Below are 17,292 nucleotides of genomic sequence, written 5' to 3'. Positions count from 1 at the left end.
CCTGAAATAATATCAAAAACGATTACTGCTTTCTAGAATAAAATGGGCGAGAAATCGTATCCCGTCTAAAATGTAAATATGTAGTTCAGTCATATAGTTTGCATTGGCAACAATAGCTTTCTGATAATAGCTAGGAAAAGAGTTTAGTGGAAACAAAGTTTTTGAAAATTCATGAATTGCTCGTTCTGAAGATGTTGGAATTTTTTCTTTTATTATAAACTAAATTTGAATTTGAGGTAGTTGCACTCCTTTTTATAACATTGTATTTGCTTCCAACAATGGTTACAAAGAAAATATTGAAATCTTACAAATAGAGTTCTCTAGATATCTTGATTTGGAATACTACTAAAAATAATTATCTCTTTCGAGAATAAAATCGGCGAGAAATCGAATCTTGTTTAAAATGTAAATTTGTAGTTCAGTCTTGTGTTTCGCAATTCTTTTCTAACAATACCTTTTCGATAATGGCTAGGAAGAATGTTTAGTGAAAAGGAAAACTTTGGAAACTCGAGAATTAGTCTTTCTGAAAATGTCGGAAACTTTTTCTTTCATTATTAACTTAAGTCTAAGTTTGAAATCTAGACTTCTGCTCCCAACAATGGTTACATGGAATCATCGAATTTCCACAAATCCAGTTCCCTAGATGTCCTTCTAACGAGTGGCAAAACGAGTTTAGTTGTCTTCTGATCGAGAATAATTGAATTATTTTTGGTTGTTTCCTGAAGAATTGTTGCCTCTTACAATGAGAGGAACAATAATATGGAAAATTTATATATGCCTGCCCATTTTTCTTAGTTACTTTGATTCTATATAACTCTTTGATTTATATTTTTATGGTTATATTTATGTATATCTTTACATACAATAACATAGGTGACGAGGCATCATCTCTTGAGCTAGAATCAAACTATTTGAAGGTCAAAAAAAAAAAAATTAACTTCCAGTAATTATCATACATGCCTTTGCTATCATTAAACATACAAATCTACATTCTACAAAAACGAAGGAACAAAACATTGACTGAAATACAGGACACTACACCAGTAAACATAATCCTCAAATTGAGTGCTTATAGATAAGTATGTAACTTTAAAGTTGAATTCATGAAATATTACTTTCTATTTCAAAAACTTTTAAAATTATTTTCAGGTCTACCTATAATTAATTTATATAAACTTGAAACACGTAGTCGATATTCTGAGTTAAGTTATAAATTTAGAGATATGAAAATAAGTCCAGCAATTATTAAAATCATTATTTCTGGAGTGCAGGTTTTGCTTTGTGTGCTTGATTGATGTGGTCCAATATCCGCAGCGTAGCTTATCACGTGAGCAACGTAACTTTGTTCGTGAACAGAGTGGAATAGATGAGCCATTGGACCTGAAAACATAATAATCATCATCATGTTAACATTGTGCGTTGTATCTGCTTCAACATAATTTTATCTAAATAACTACTATAATAACTCTATGTGAAAGTTTTGTACCTCATTTTACACAATTTCATGTAAATGATTAACAATACTGTGATGCTTATTTTAATGATCATAGTACATTTTACATAAAACTTACTAGATAAGAAATCTTTGTACGTCTGAAGACTTCGTGATATAACGCTTATCTCCTATGCGAAAAGTGCTTTGATTCAATCCCAGGTCATGTAATTTTATAGTGAATAATATCATTTCATGACATGGTTACAAAGGTTAAATCATACGAAAACAATTCATCTTTAATGTATTCTAGTATTCTTTGTAATTAAATTTTTAAAGTATTCTTTGTTGTTTCTTTTAACTGTTGCATGCATTATTTTAAATCTCCATATTGGGTCATGTAGCGAGCAAATGGGCTGAGTCATTTTGGATATCAGGCTTAAAGATACATTCAACTATTTCTGTTCATATCGCTATATGTATAATTTCCCCTGACTATTGATCATTTTAGAAGAGAGAGTTCAGGCTGATTTTCTTGCCCATCATCGTAAAAAATGCATATTTCATTAAGGTCCAATGGATGTACAGAGTATTACCTGCAGGGTGAAATTCTCAAACATGCCATGGACCGAATTTTGAGATATGCTCTGACTTTATGATTGGTCCAAAATAGGCAAACGATAAGGCTTGATAGCAGTGAACACGGAATCCTTTAACGCGATGTCGAAAGTTAAGGATCGTCAGCAGCACGGTCTCTTGTATTCGGGAAAACAAATGCTACGATGTTTTCTTTCACGCTTATAAGTGAGGAAAACGTGAAATATACCGTGACGAAATACATCGCATCACATGTTATTCCGAACACAAAAAACATGGAGCTGCCGGTTCTTAACATTTCCGATTTCCCTCCGAAGCATTGCATGTCCATTGTTGTCAAGGCCTAACTAGTGATGGGTAAATTCCCGGGAAGATATTTTTCGGGAATATTCCCTGGGAATATTCCCGGGAAGATTCCCAAAATGGGAATTTATCCGGGAATTTATGTACAAACAGAAAGAAAATTGCATTCTATTACTATATTGTGATTTCAAAGTGGAATTAATTTTTATATCAAAGCATATTACTACTGTTGTTCACAGAGGATTCTTTAAAATGTATATTCTGAACGGTACTATGTTACTTTATTAACCCTTTATTATATTTAGAGAGTACGCATAAATGTATATTTATTTACAACATGTTATATCAATTAAATATGTGTGAGAAAATTATAAAGTAACAGTTTAAATTTATATGTAAGTGGATTTGCTCAACTTGACTCTATTACTGATATTATAAACATATTAAATTTATAAATGTTCTAAACCAATTAGATTGGGTAAATGCTAGAAAATACATGTCTCACCAATTTAACAACATTTGCGCATACATATTTATAGTCTATAAGAAAAAGTTATATGATTGGTTAGTAACGAATCCATTTTACTCGATTCAAGAGTTTAGTGAATGTCAAGACATTGTGTCCTAATTTGCAGTGGCAGTTTATTTCAAATATTAGTAGGTTGTTCATTATAAAATTAACCAATAACTGATTGTCTGTATGCAATGATTTATATATATATCTGTATCTATATGTAGGTATATCTCATTCGGACGTTATCTATTGCTTGTAAAGCTCAATGACAATAAAATATTCTATTCTATGTTTACAAAATTTGCAAGATACTTACTTATCTTTATATTTTAGCACGTAACATTGCCATACAGGGCCTTTCATTCTCCCTTTTTGTCGAAATTCTATACGTTAATTCACATGTAAAAGAAGTCCGAGTACCTCTTCAGAAATTCGAGTCAGAGAGATGAGACAGACCGACGTCTATTACTAATGGTGGTTCAGGGTTTATTAATAGCACTTCATCTCTATTTCTACATAATTCTAAATTACTTTACAAAATGGTTCCTTTTCATCATTTGTAAATTAGTACTTTGCTAATTTTGGCTGTTCTTTAGCATTGGGGGCCAGCTTTTGCACCTACTTTTTAGCGATATTCCATTCCGATTCGGTTGTTTTATTTTTTCATACGTTAAATTACGTTACCAACATTAAATTGAGACAGCATTGCAGAGCGAGCGTTAGCGAATGTAGGCGGGTTAGAGCCTTCCATGGCACGTTGTTTTATATCCAAATTCTTTATAACCTAGAAGTAAATCATAATATATGTTAAAATAAAGTAATTAGTCATATCGTTTCTATAATTTTGAAGATAAGGTAAAGAAATGGAAATAAATTCCTTCCCGGGAATTTATAGGCCAGGGAAAAAACCCGGGAATATTCCCATTTTTAAATTCCTTCCCACCGGGAATATTCCCACTGCCCATCACTAGTCCTAACTCCTGCCTACTTTAGACCCTCCTTGAAATCAGGGTATATTTGAAAACTCTATTGAGAGCATATCTGAGGATTACACTCTGTAGGTAATACACTGTATACCTATTGAAAATCGATGAAATATGCACCTTTGGATTGTGTATGTGTGGGTTCCTTTATGCTGATAAGGACCACCATCGACAATTTCTGGAATTCGAAATAGAGCCTGTTAAAAATTAGCTTGTTCGCGATTTTGGACAGCTCTAGCTCTAAAATTGTGCACTTTTCGCCATAGTTCCATATGAACTTTTTCTCTTATTTTAGTGTGAGGAATCACCTCTTACAGTTTGTCGTTACAGTTCATTAACATCCTACATATATATATATAGTATGGTGTTTTGCAAAATAAGTGTTACAACTCTTGGGAGGTGAATCCTGCCACTGAGACAAGAAAAAAAGTTCTCTTGAACTTTCGGCTATCGGACATAGTTTCAGATCTACAAGGTGCCGAAAGCGTGAGAAAATGACTTTCGGACGCCAATAGTTCGGAAACTATCCAACGTAAAGAGGGCGGGTAAAAAATTCACTGAAGAAGTCATACCTGCTGTGTTGAATTTTGCATGTTTCACAATCCTACCATGCACGCGCAAGGGATTCCCCAAAGGAACGTAGGGAGTCCCGGATAATGTGCTAAATGAAAGTTGGTCTAAATGGATACGAATTGATGGGGTTTCTACTAGGTAACAATAATTCGTTTGTATTAAGTCGATATCTGGAACAAATACAAAATGGTGGACACATTCATGCTCGTTGCGTGTGGTTGCATAATCGCCAGGTACGGATGATGGGCAACAGTGAAGTTCTGGGTATTAAGTGTTGCCAATTTGTACTCAAATGCTCTAGAAAGACATCTGGAGTGTCGGTAGAGCACAACAGATGGAGCAGGGTGTTTCAAATGTGTGGAACACGTAACGAAAAATGCCCAGAAATGCACTCATACTCAGTAAACGTGAGTTCAAAGCGTCGGAAATGTAAGGATTAGCGTCAAGAACATGAAAGTCAATTCACCAATAATATTCCCTCAAACCGACGCAATATGATGTGCACGATTGCATACCAATAAGGATGCAGCAACTGAGGCCAAGTTGAAATTGTGCAAAGAGACTCACTAAGAAACTGGGTAACCTAAATGAATGTCTCTAGTGGGATCGCATGATCGATATTGAAATGTGGCCAATGTGTGTGTTGATATCGACATGTAGCTAATGGACAAATGTTAACATGTGCCACTACTGCTGGGACACCGTCTCACATGCGAAAACTAGGAAAATAATGTTGTACATTCTGCTATTACATCTGGTGCACTTTTTGGTAGAACGTAACTAGAACAAGATTGTATCAATGTCCCACTTTGTTTGGGACATTGTCCCACAGTCGACACATATGGAAAGAAATCTCTTAATCCATGATTCAAATTGTGATAGAGCGTGAAAATAACAAACTTGTATCATGTCTCACGTCTTCTGGACAAAATACCTCCAGAAATATGTATCTTACACACAGTACACATGCCAAGAGAAAGACGAAAATTAACCAATTTGGCACATGTAACACTACAGCTGGAACACCATACACATGGAAAATAAAACGACATGAGAAATAGGAAGAAACGTCTTAAAGCTCTGATTATTTACAACTGTGCAGTAGGAGTAACAAAATGTAACACACAAGCATGTCGGGAGGATGTACAAGAGCGCTTGCCAAACAAAGTGGGTACTCCTCAAAGAAATGTATGCAGAGAAAGTCAGGCTCCCTCGAGCCTCAGGGCTAGAGCGCTCGCTTTCGCTCGCGTGATCGCAGTTTCCAATCCTACTGGCAACCCACGGCCTCAGACTCAAGACCTGAGTAGTTATTTTCCTATTTTTCCCACGTGGGACGGTGTCCCAGCAGTAGTGGCACATGTTAACATTTCTCCACTAGCTACATATCGATATCAACACACAAATTGTCCGCATTTCAATATCGATTATGTGATCCCACTAGAGACATTCATTTAGTTTACCCAGTTTCTTAGTGAGTCCCCTTGCACAATTTCAACTTATCCTCAGTTGTTGCATCCTTATTGGTATGCAACCGTGCACATGATATTGCGTCGGTTTGAGGGAATATTATTGGTGAATTGACTTTCATGTTATTGACGCTAATCCTTACATTTCCGACGCTTTGAACTCACGTTTACTGAGTATGAGTGCATTTCTGGGCATCTTTCGTTACGTGTTTCCACTAGAGATGCAAAAAAGCCGGCTTTTTTGAATCGATGGTTTTTTTCACATAAAAAGCCGGCTTTTTTGGAAAAAAACCGAGAATTTTGGAAATTTTGGCTTTTTTCATTTTCATGATTTTTCTATCCAAATAGCTTTCTTATAGTATATCCTATAGTTAGATAAGATTTCCACGACCTGAATGCCATATTTAGCTCTGTAATTCACCATCAAGATGGATGGAGCACATATTTTACGAATTAAAGCTAACATGAAGAATGTAGTATTTGAGGGCAATTTTACAGGCTATTTAACTTTATTTTAACTTTTGAGTTATCGACATTTTTTCCTTCCCTAGGTCATTTTAGTTTGTCATCTGTGTTTCATTTCTAAGAGCTTAGTACTCCAGCTTCTAGCACGAAAGTTAAACTTACGATTTTCTATATATCCGTCAAAGCATACGTTTTTCAATATGTCCGTCAAACCGTATTTCCACATTTCTGTTATACTGTAGTTGTGCAATGATTTAGCAATAATTTTTCAGATACAACCTTGAATACCAATTTATACAAATAATTAATAGCGGATTTAGAAAAGTACTTTGGGAGGGGTTTCTCTGATTGTTTCGTTTTCTAAAACGTCCTAATTTTATTTGGGAAGTGCTCGAAGTTTATGAGTACAGGCATAACTAATATTTCGTTTCGTTTATATGTTTAGCAATAATCTTCCGGATACAACCTTGAAGATCATTTTATACTGAGAATCAGTGGCGAATTTTAAAAGAGTGTTTTGGGAGGGGTTTTCTTACTACTAATGTTTAGTTTTTCTAAACATTCGTAATTTTTATTTGACGGGAGCTTAAAGTTTATGAGTAAAGGCATAACTAATAAATATTTCGTTCGTTTTAGACATTCCATAACTTTGGAGAACAGGCTTCAGTCCAAAAGACAGATCCTCTAACCTTCGCAAAACCGTCACTACTGGTAATTAGTAATAATGACGATTTAAAAACAATAAGAAAGGAAGTCGGCCAACTCCTACACTCCTTGTCGGCCAGTACACGCACTATTTCTACATTCTCAGATGGAATGAAGGAAGGCTTTGTCAGAATGGTCGAATGCTGGGTTCAATCCCGGACTTCCCGATAGAAGCGCAAAAGCCAACCACTCAGTCACGTTTGTTGTGCAGTTGTATTTAGCTTAACTTAAATATATTCCGTAGTCTTTTTTTTTTTTTTTTTTTTTTTTTTTTTGAAGTTCCGTAATGATATGTTGAATCCCTCTTGTTAAAAATTCAGAAAACTTGAGGACTGGGTAAACCGTGATGGTGGTCAAGGGCCCCATGTTGTGGTTTCCAAGGAGGGGCAAGTATAAGCGACGTTTCAAAAATAGTTTCAAATTTTGCTGTAACTAATGTAAAAATCCTATTGGATTTTCAATATTCTGAAGTACATTTTCCTCTAGGGGGGCAAGCGCCCTCTTAACCCCCCTGATGGGCGCCCTTGATGGTAGTTATAAAAAACTTGACTGTAGAATTTCAAGAATATACAGAACCAAAAGTTCCAGATGTGCAGCCTTTAATTGTATCATATAAATCTAAGTATTTCTCTTATGTTTTATTTTAATTTTATTTTGTTTCAAAAAGAGGGTATGGAATATTTTGAAGTAAAAATAGTACATACAATTTTGCTAGTTATTTGTGTATTTTTTAAAAGAAGTTTTTACTCTTAGGGTTGGCTTGTTTACACCAGCTGTTTTTTTTAATAACTGGTTTAAACTAAAAAAATTAAAAGAACAAAAATGCGAATCGTGTGAACTTCATGGTGACGTTTCACATGTCAAACCATCTGCATTAGTCTTATTTCCTTTTCACCTTTTAATCAAGGTGTCCCATGTTCAATTCTCGGTTGAACCACAGCCCTTCTTTCACGTGTAAACCAAGTACTCTTTCGGATGTCACTTTAAGCGAAAGTCTTCTCCTTGATAACCTCGGTATTACGTAAGGATGTTAAGCCTAGACATACGAAACGAAACCAAATTATATATTGCTGCATGCCTGTTGTTTTATAAAGAAGCGAAGGTTGCTTAAATATATTGATTAAAATTGGTAAAATTTATCGATTGCCTACTTAGCTTCCAACATTAGCTTGGATTGGACTTTCAATGATATCTACATACTGAATTTGTAATTTAATACCTCAGTTTTAGCGTACTGATTATAATACGTTGACCTTTAAATTTTACCTGCAAATTAAATTTTACAGGATTTTCCCGTTATTGTTTTACATTTAAAAGAATGACGGGATTTTCCCGATGGCTAGGGCGGGAGTTTCTCAATTTAAGAAATTTACTGACCGGACTTCTTTAACCTTATGGGACCTCTTCCAGCATAACCCCGTTGTTGAATAATAACACCAAGGCGAAACAAACTTATTTCTGTGAATATGTAATATAAATACATAAAGCAAAATATCTAAATCAAAAAACCTGGTTTAAACCCCAAAAAAGCCTGGTTTAAACTGCCCCCCAAAAACGGGTTTTTGGCATTTTGAGAAACAACCATGGTTCTTGCCAACTCTGCTTACTTTTGTATATAGGAGGTTAAAATGTCTTTATTATATACATTGGTTAATCCTTTGGAATTCCTAATGTAAAAATGTTGAAGTAAAATTGTTTAAAATATCTTTTCGAAATTCATGGTTTACTTTCGAGGTTTTATATTATTATCGGCATCAACCACTAATTAAATGACTTTCTGGGTTATAGAGAAGCGAAACAAAGTCTGCTTTATCGATTTAAAGCAGAATTTTGAAAAAAGCCCAAAATTTCCCAAGCAAAAAAGCGAAGCAGAAAAAACCGAGTTTTTTTCCAAAAAAAGCCGGTTTTTTTCCGAGCCCTTGCATCTCTAGTTTCCACACATGTGAAACACCCTGCTCCATGTGTTGTGCTCTACCGACACTCCAGATGTCTTTCTAGAGCATTTGAGTACAAATTCGCTACACTTAATACTCAGAACTTGACTGTTGCCCATCATCCGTACCTGGCGATTATGCAACCACACACAACGAGCATGAATGTGTCCACCATTTTGTATTTGTTCCAGATATCGACTTAATACAAACGAATTATTGTTACCTAGTAGAAACCCCATCAATTCATATCCATTTAGACCAACTTTCATTTAGCACATTATCCGGGACTCCCTACGTTCCTTTGGGGAATCCCTTGCGCGTGCATGGTAGGATTGTGAAACATGCAAAATTCAACACAGCAGGTATGACTTCTTCAGTGAATTTTTTACCCGCCCTCTTTACGTTGGATAGTTTCCGAACTATTGGCGTCCGAAAGTCATTTTCTCACGCTTTCGGCACCTTGTAGATCTGAAACTATGTCCGATAGCCGAAAGTTCAAGAGAACTTTTTTTCTTGTCTCAGTGGCAGGATTCACCTCCCAAGAGTTGTAACACTTATTTTGCAACACCCGATATATATATATATATATATATATATATATATATATATATATATATATATATATATATATATATATATATATATAGTATGGTGTTCCTTATACAAAGTAATTTCGTGTTACAACACGCACACCCGTGAAATGTGCTCTACGTGAGCGTGAACACGCGTTAGTGAAATAGCAGCTCCATACGAGAATGTTAACCGGTGCCGACGTGACGACGAAGTCATGAAATGACGTTTCCACATTATAATATAATTTAGACTATCCAACCGTAATAACGGAGAAACCAAAAGAGACAGAGAAACGAAACTTTGCGCGAAGCAACTAGACAAAGAAGGACACCTGCTCGTATATTGACAAACATCACCGAATGTACAATGTTGCCAATCTAAGACAAAGCTATGTTTGTAAAACGAATGACCTAAAATGGATATCATCATTGGAAATAGCAATGAAAATAACGACAAAATAGATGGTAAACGCATACGTTCCCTGCAAATTGATGCAATTGCACAATGAATAAATGTATACATGAGAGTGTCTCTTGTATAAGGTAATTTCGTGTTACGATACGCACACCCACGAAATTTACTCTACATGACCATTAAAACGCATTAGTGAAATAGCAGCTTCATACGAGAACGTTAACCAGGGATAAAAGTGTTAGATTTCATACATCCTGTAACGGTATGATGTAACATCTAAACGAAAAAAAAGTGTGCAACTACGCTCCGCACTGACTTCCTTGAGCTTCTTCGTGGCTAAGCGGTTAACGTACGCGCCTTTGGCGTGGGAGACCAGGGTTGGATTCCCGGCGGGAGTTCATGTAGTCTGAATTCCAAGTTAATCAGTAGGTCCCGTCTCACAGCCTCATTAATGCTCGTGAAAGGATTTCTTATCGTTCAAATCATTTTGAAACACCTGTATTGTGTACCGTAAAGGCTACAAACAAATATTACTGTTAGTGTTCAGTATTTTGTCATATATATTAACACTTGACTTGAAACTAAAATCCTGATTAAAGCAATAAAATGTTTTCCGGATTACTTTATATCTAGGTATATTGTGGCTTTTCTTCAGAAATGGCCGTATAATTTATTCTGCAAAGAAGGGAGTCCTGTACGTCGAACATTTCAGCTTTTCTAAATGAGTTGTTAATGGTGCTTGACTCTGTGTAGTGAGTGAACTTTCGATTAGCAGTTCATATATTCGTTACAGTCAAATTACTATAAATACATTTGTGTTTTTGTGTTCGACAATCCATTCTTGTAAAGTCCTATGGTCAATTCTAAAACATTTGTTGCATTCCTATGGTCACTAGTGTTGCATCTGTTTTTATTCAGCAGTAGAGCCTATAGTGTAGTGAAGTATTGTGCTAACTTTTCTTAAATTATAAAAGTATGTCGTGAAATATACTTTTTTCCTTTTCCCTTCAAATCTTACCAATAGCATAAACAGCAACATCTCCCCCTCCATGAGTTTCTTCATCCTGTGGAACTGCAGCGAGTTGCTGATAGTTAAAGCTTGTAGAATCTTGATCTCGTGGGTCGGGTCTCATCACTGTACTTCCATTTACGTAATATTGGAATCCAGTTCCTGTTGCATACATTAATGTTGTGTATGATTTGTTATCGACCTTCGATGTTTCAGCTAAACCTGTAGTGGATCAATAGTGTATATTAGTTACCAGGGGAAAAATATAATCAGTGGTTGAAATGTGTTGGAAAAGAATATTATCATTTGCATTTGAGTTTACTTTCAAGGTACTAAATTTCATTAGATTTGATTGGGCTCATAAAAAAAAGTGTTATCTGCTACACAATGTTTCTATGTTCTTATTGTACAGGTAATCTGCATTGCAAATGTTAAGAATTGAAATAAATTTAGCTAAACACCACTCTGTTGCTCAGTACTTTAAACTACACACTCATGCATGGCAACTACACATTCCAAGTTTTTGCTGGATAACAACTGACATTATTGGCGAGAGAATAACAATCAGAAGTCTATTAAATTAGCATATCCCATTCATGCAAGCGAATTTTTGAATTCTGTTTTTTGCTATAGCTAGAGCTATTGATTCGGCCGAAGAGCAATTAACTGGACTGAGTACGTTAAAGGAGTCAGTCCATTAATATCTTAATGGATAACGGTAACTTACGTTCGTTCGTTACTCCATACTATTACTCTTAAACACAAGTTATTTTTTAAATTGATTTTTTTTTTATTATTTGCAATACATAGAGCAACTACTTCGACTGAGTATGTTAATGGAGTCAATCCATCAGTGTCTTAACGGGTAACGGTAGACTTGCCAGACTTTTGAAGCTCCAAATTAGGACATTGTTGACGACAATATTTCACCAAAAATTCTCGTGATAAATTCTCAACTTAGAAGACATACGCACAATGAAAATTTCAAAATTCTAATATAAGAGTTAGTCTTACACACCACTCAGAATTCAAACAAATTTACACTGCATAAATATTAGTATTCACAAACACACTATTTTGATTGTAGTACCAAATAATAATAATAATAATAATAATAATAATAATAATAATAATAATAATAATAATAATAATAATAATGCAGCTTATACTTTTCACTTGAATAAACCTTTCTCAAAAAGCACTTATTGTTCTTTATTCTATCAAAGAATTCACTGTAAATCATTGTGAAGTTCATTTTGCAGAGCATTAGTCCTTCCATTTTTGACTTTTCCGTTAAACTTCTCTATAGAAAAAGAGCTGGAAATTTTTAAATAACTTTGCGACTAGAAACAAAATTTCTTCGTCTGACCGGGACTAAACCCAAAACCGGCCGGGACTCTGGGATGACCCTTTAACCCTAGAACGGTCGGGCTGGGTCTGTGAGACCCATCTACTTATATTTTAAATAAAATTTTCAACTTAAAGTTAGTGGTTTGAGTTGTAACTTCCTATACCTTCCTAAAACGACCGATAAGAGACGCTAGCGTTGCAAATCAGTTTGATTTATTGTTAGTTTGCTTTTAATAGAACTCTAAACCTCGCGTGGGTCTGTCAGACCCAGCCCGACCGTTCACGTAAGTTTTTTTTTTTTTTTTTTTTTTTTGCCAGTGTTAAGAATCTTGTAGGAAGTTTACTTTTTTATTAAGACTACCTATTCGACATTTTTTGAGTGTGTATATACGAACAACATTTCAGTTGGTATTTTGAGCAACCTTAGAACATAATCGGACGAGAAACAGTTTCTGCGAGTAAAATTCATAGAATTTTATATGATGATGTAAGTGAACTGGATGATTTTGATTCAGATCCTGATTATGAATTATTTATTGACCTGATAGAAACAGTGAGTGTTGTGAAGAAGAGGATGAGAGTGAAGACTTTTTATCTACTGCCACTGCTAAGAAAACTCCATCCACTCCGCTATTAGATAACAATCTTGCCAACAATAAAAACTAAAAAACTTTACCCTCTGACATTCAGTACGTTTCAACATGGGCGGTCCCTTAGGTTATGTTAAATAAACTTATAAGTTTCTTTTATAATGTTGCTTATCTATAGCAACATGTAACCAAGTATTCCTTTTTATATAATTTTCTAAAAAAGCTCATATAATTTACTAACAAAAATGTGTAAACAATTAGAAATATGTTTCTAAAAATAAGCCAAAACACCAGTTTTGAGCTGAAATGCTTTTTTCTGCTTTAAAAATACTTGTAATTACATAAAAGTATATTTCTATTAAAAAATATTGATTACAAATTAATTATGCAGTTTTTTTTTTTGGGGGGGGGGGGCTCTCAGACCCAGCCCGACCGTTTATGAAACTTTTTTCCGTCCGACCGTTGTAGGGTTAAAGCCAGGACGTATGGCAAGCTTCGTAACGGTGATTTACATTCGTCCGTTGGCTCACACGATCCCTAATGAATAAATGCAAATTTTTTAATTCTATTTTTTTTTTCAATAGACAGTTAGAGTGAATATCTCGCTTGAGTTCGTTAATGGCATTAATCCTCTAACATCTTGATGAGTAACAGCCACATGAACGGAATTATCTCTATCCCATTTCTACTATTGTAGCAAATGTAGTAGAAGTTAAACACCTCGTCGTTAGATGGCAGTAAACATCCTCCAGCGATTGGCATCTACCGGATGAAATTGAAATTTTTAATGCATGATTCTTTGTACTGTCTAGCAGAAGCTATCTTCAATACTTTCGTGTTTCCAAGCGGTTAGTCCTTTTATCAAAAGCTAATGTACTCTATGTGGAGGCTATCCCAGCGACTTTGTCAGCGCTACCTATTGGTCCGAAGAAAATTCTCAGCTGTGTATGTCTAGACAATTGTACGGTTTAAATTTACCGCGAATAACTCCAAAATTTGACAAATGCATCCCTCTGCAGTCTTCATCCTCGGTGGCCCAGTTTATATTTCTTCCAACCTGGAAGAGTGCGTTTACGTCTCTGGTCTTTTTAACATCTTCATGCCCTTTGTATATACACAGCCAAAGTTACAACCCTCTTAAAATTTGACTTGATTCCTGACAAAGATACTTCCTTACAATTGTTCTTTCTTAGGCTTGTGCATTTATACTTGTTATAGGATATATAGGTTTTAATTGACACATTTAAGTTTGGCATTACCCCTCCTTTACACTTGACAAGTTAGCCTACCTCTAAAATTGTTCCCTTTTGTACATTGTAATTTTGACAATTTGTTTGCCTGTAATACTATTACTTGTTCATTTGTTGTTGTTTGTCTCCAAATTCAATTGGTCTTCCCGGCACTCCTCCCATACTGGATTCGAGTACACAGACCCACAGCAAATTTCGCCAGTTTTATTGTTTGTACTATTTTATTAGCATTCGGCGTACGCATATAAGAATGAAAAAGTCTTGAATAAAAATGCAATTCTATTTTTTCATTCAGTGACTTCAAAATTACAGTATTGATAAAATTCTTCAAACAAGCTTTGTTCCGTTGCACCAGCAAATTAATATCAACGGAACAAGTACAGTTTAATGGATACTTTTATTTAAAATGATTCTTAGCTGGTGTTTACAAGAGTGATTATCACAAATATTTAAAGAGAAATTATCACAATATATTTCTATTTTGATTCTGGTACAGATACATGGTTAGTGGTCCACAAAAGATGATTAAATTGTGTTTTGATAATATTTGGGTTCAATTATAAGTAATGAAATGTGAATTATAGATCACAAATGGTACTTGGTATGTTATAGGAGTAGTGTGTAGAAGGCATGCAAGGCTCTATTATTGTAATTTGGATTCGATATGTATCTTGATATTGCATGTATGAAAAAATAACAATTTAGTATTTCATAAACTAAGCATGTAAACACATCAAAACTCAAAACTCGTAGAAAATGTGAAATGTATAAATATTTTGTTTAAAATTTGAGGATTTCATAGCTATTGAAAACCGGCTAGAGTGACGACTACTAAGAAAATTCTGAAATTATTCAGATCAGCTGTCACGAGATTTTCATTGCAGAGTATTTTTCCTTTTTTCAAAAATCATTCAAATACAATTTACTGTGAATGAAAGTTAATCTAATCAATACACATTTTATTTCAGTATTTAGCTAGATAATTTCATTGCATTTTGGAAGTTATTTCCCAAGAATTCGTCAGTATACTTCCAATTATGAGAACTTATGTTCTTTCAATTAGCAATAGCAATAGGGTTCCCAAGCATTCAAAGACAAGCGTGGAATATATCTTCTGAATTATAATTTTGACAGATTGTGATAACTTTGATTGCCATCGATAAGGAATAATAAATATCGATTGTTTAAGTAAAATTTCGTTTTTAGCATTTGTAAAAATATTCCTAACAGCTGCTAAAATGGATACCCAATTTATATGAATTATTACAGTTTGCTGTTATTATCAATACATATACATTTTGCACAGTAAATAGTAAATACAAGTAAGATGTTATCATATTTCAAGATTTAATTTTTAGTTTATGAACGACTCATGTTTAAATGTCCTAGGTGAACACACCCACAAAAAGAAACATCTTAATATAATGAATTTGATATAGTACACTAGCACACGTGTTTATTATACTTCCAAAATTGGATCCAAATTTAAATGAAGTGAAAATGAAATGTGTAAGTTTTCCGTCCCACGGTTTCCGTCCCATCTACGTTAAAGGAGATGGTGATGACGAAAGACGAGTGAAATGATGGAATGAAGAAAGTAGGAGGAAACGGAGAATCACGAGAAAACCCACGCACACGGTGTTTGTCCACCACATAGTTAACTTGGCTTGAACGAGGATCGAACTAGGGACCCCACGCACCAGAGGTGAACGCTCTACCACTGATTCACCAAATTTAGACGTTGAAATATCGAGCTATAGTATAAAGGGTCTTTCCTAGTAAGATAGTGAAATCGGCTCTTAATCCAAATTGGGTTGCTATTGATCCAAAAGGTTACCCTTGACCTAAAACTACCTCAAAAAAATGTTGACCCCTACCCCCTCCCCTTACCGAATTATCGTATCACACATGCTCAAAATTGAATATTTTTTTAAATTTTGGTGGGGGTGGTCGAAAAAATTTGAAAGTTTCACAGATTGTAGATACTATCTAGATGTAAATGGACATTCTTTTCAAAACCATCGATGCGTATTTTCATTTTTTTTGCGTGTTGAAAATTTCAAAAAATTGTAGAAATTTTTTTTGGGGGGGGGACGTCGCTGATTTTTTGGTTGAAAACTTTGTTATACTTTAAATACAACATATATTTTTTGGGAGGGGCATGAAAGTGATGGCAACATTGTCAAAAAGAAATAAAACTAAAAACAAACGTGTTTTTCGCACAGTTTTTCCACCATTTTAGGGCCCTCAAGGTGAGGGCCCCTTCAAACAATCCTTTGCCAGAGTTCATAATTTTCCTTTCTTTTGCGTCCCTTCTGCTTCTGTCGTTTTTCGGCTGCTTCCACTGTGTCCGTTTCGGAATAGAAACACCAAATATATTTCCGTAACAGTATTTCCACTTCAACCAACTTATGCACAACGAAGTTACACACACCTCGCGTCGCCTTCTCGTATCTATCAGTGCTTGCTTCACTGGCTGCACACAGTGGCGCTCTCTACAGCGAGCTGTGAAAACTTCGTTGTGCAAGAGTCGGTTGAAGTGGAAGCACTGTTACGGAGATATATTTGATGTTTCTATTCCGAAATTGACACAATCGAAGCAGCTGAAGAACGACAGAAGCGGAAGGGACGCAAGAGAAATGAAAATTGTGAACTTTGCCAAGAATTGTTTGAAGAGGCTCTCACCTTGAGGGCCCTAAAATGGTGGAAAAACTGTGAGAAAAACACGTTTGTTTTCAGTTTTATTTCTTTTTGACAATGTTGCCATCACTTTCAGGCCCCGAAAAAATATATGTTGTATAAAAAGGGTATAAAAAAATTTTTAACCAAAAAAATCAGCGACGTGCCCTCCCCCCAAAAAAAATTTTCTACAAATTTTTGCAATTTTCAACACGCAAAAAAAAAAATAAAGAAAATACGCATCGATGGTTTTGAAAAAATTGCACATTTATATCTAGATAGTATCTTCAATCTGTAGAACTTACAAAATTTTTCGACCACCCCCACCAAAATTTAAAAATATTCAATTTTGAGCATGTATGATACGATAATTCGGTAAGGGCAGGGGTTAGGGGGTAAAAAATTTTTTGAGGTAGTTTTAGGTCAAGGGTAACCTTTTGGGTCGATAGCGACCC

General features: G+C 34.9%; 1 protein-coding gene across 1 annotated transcript in view; it reads right to left on the bottom strand.

Moving 5' to 3' along the window:
• Positions 1-249: 249 nt before the first annotated feature.
• LOC145671204 (alkaline phosphatase, tissue-nonspecific isozyme-like) overlaps positions 250-17,292 on the bottom strand; it is a 63,956-nt gene continuing 46,913 nt past the window's right edge. Inside the window, exons 8-9 of the mRNA XM_081740062.1 lie at positions 10,978-11,190; positions 250-1,380 (exon numbers count right to left, since the gene is read on the bottom strand). Coding sequence (XP_081596188.1) covers positions 1,208-1,380; positions 10,978-11,190 — 386 coding nt within the window. The 3' untranslated portion in view covers positions 250-1,207. The remainder of the gene's footprint in view (positions 1,381-10,977; positions 11,191-17,292) is intronic.

The sequence above is a fragment of the Thermobia domestica genome, chromosome 15 (genome assembly GCF_964235325.1).
Source record: "Thermobia domestica chromosome 15, izTheDome1.hap1.1, whole genome shotgun sequence".
Taxonomy (NCBI): domain Eukaryota; kingdom Metazoa; phylum Arthropoda; class Insecta; order Zygentoma; family Lepismatidae; genus Thermobia; species Thermobia domestica.
Note: the sequence above shows the minus strand (reverse complement) of the source record. Positions and strands in the feature narration are given on the sequence as shown.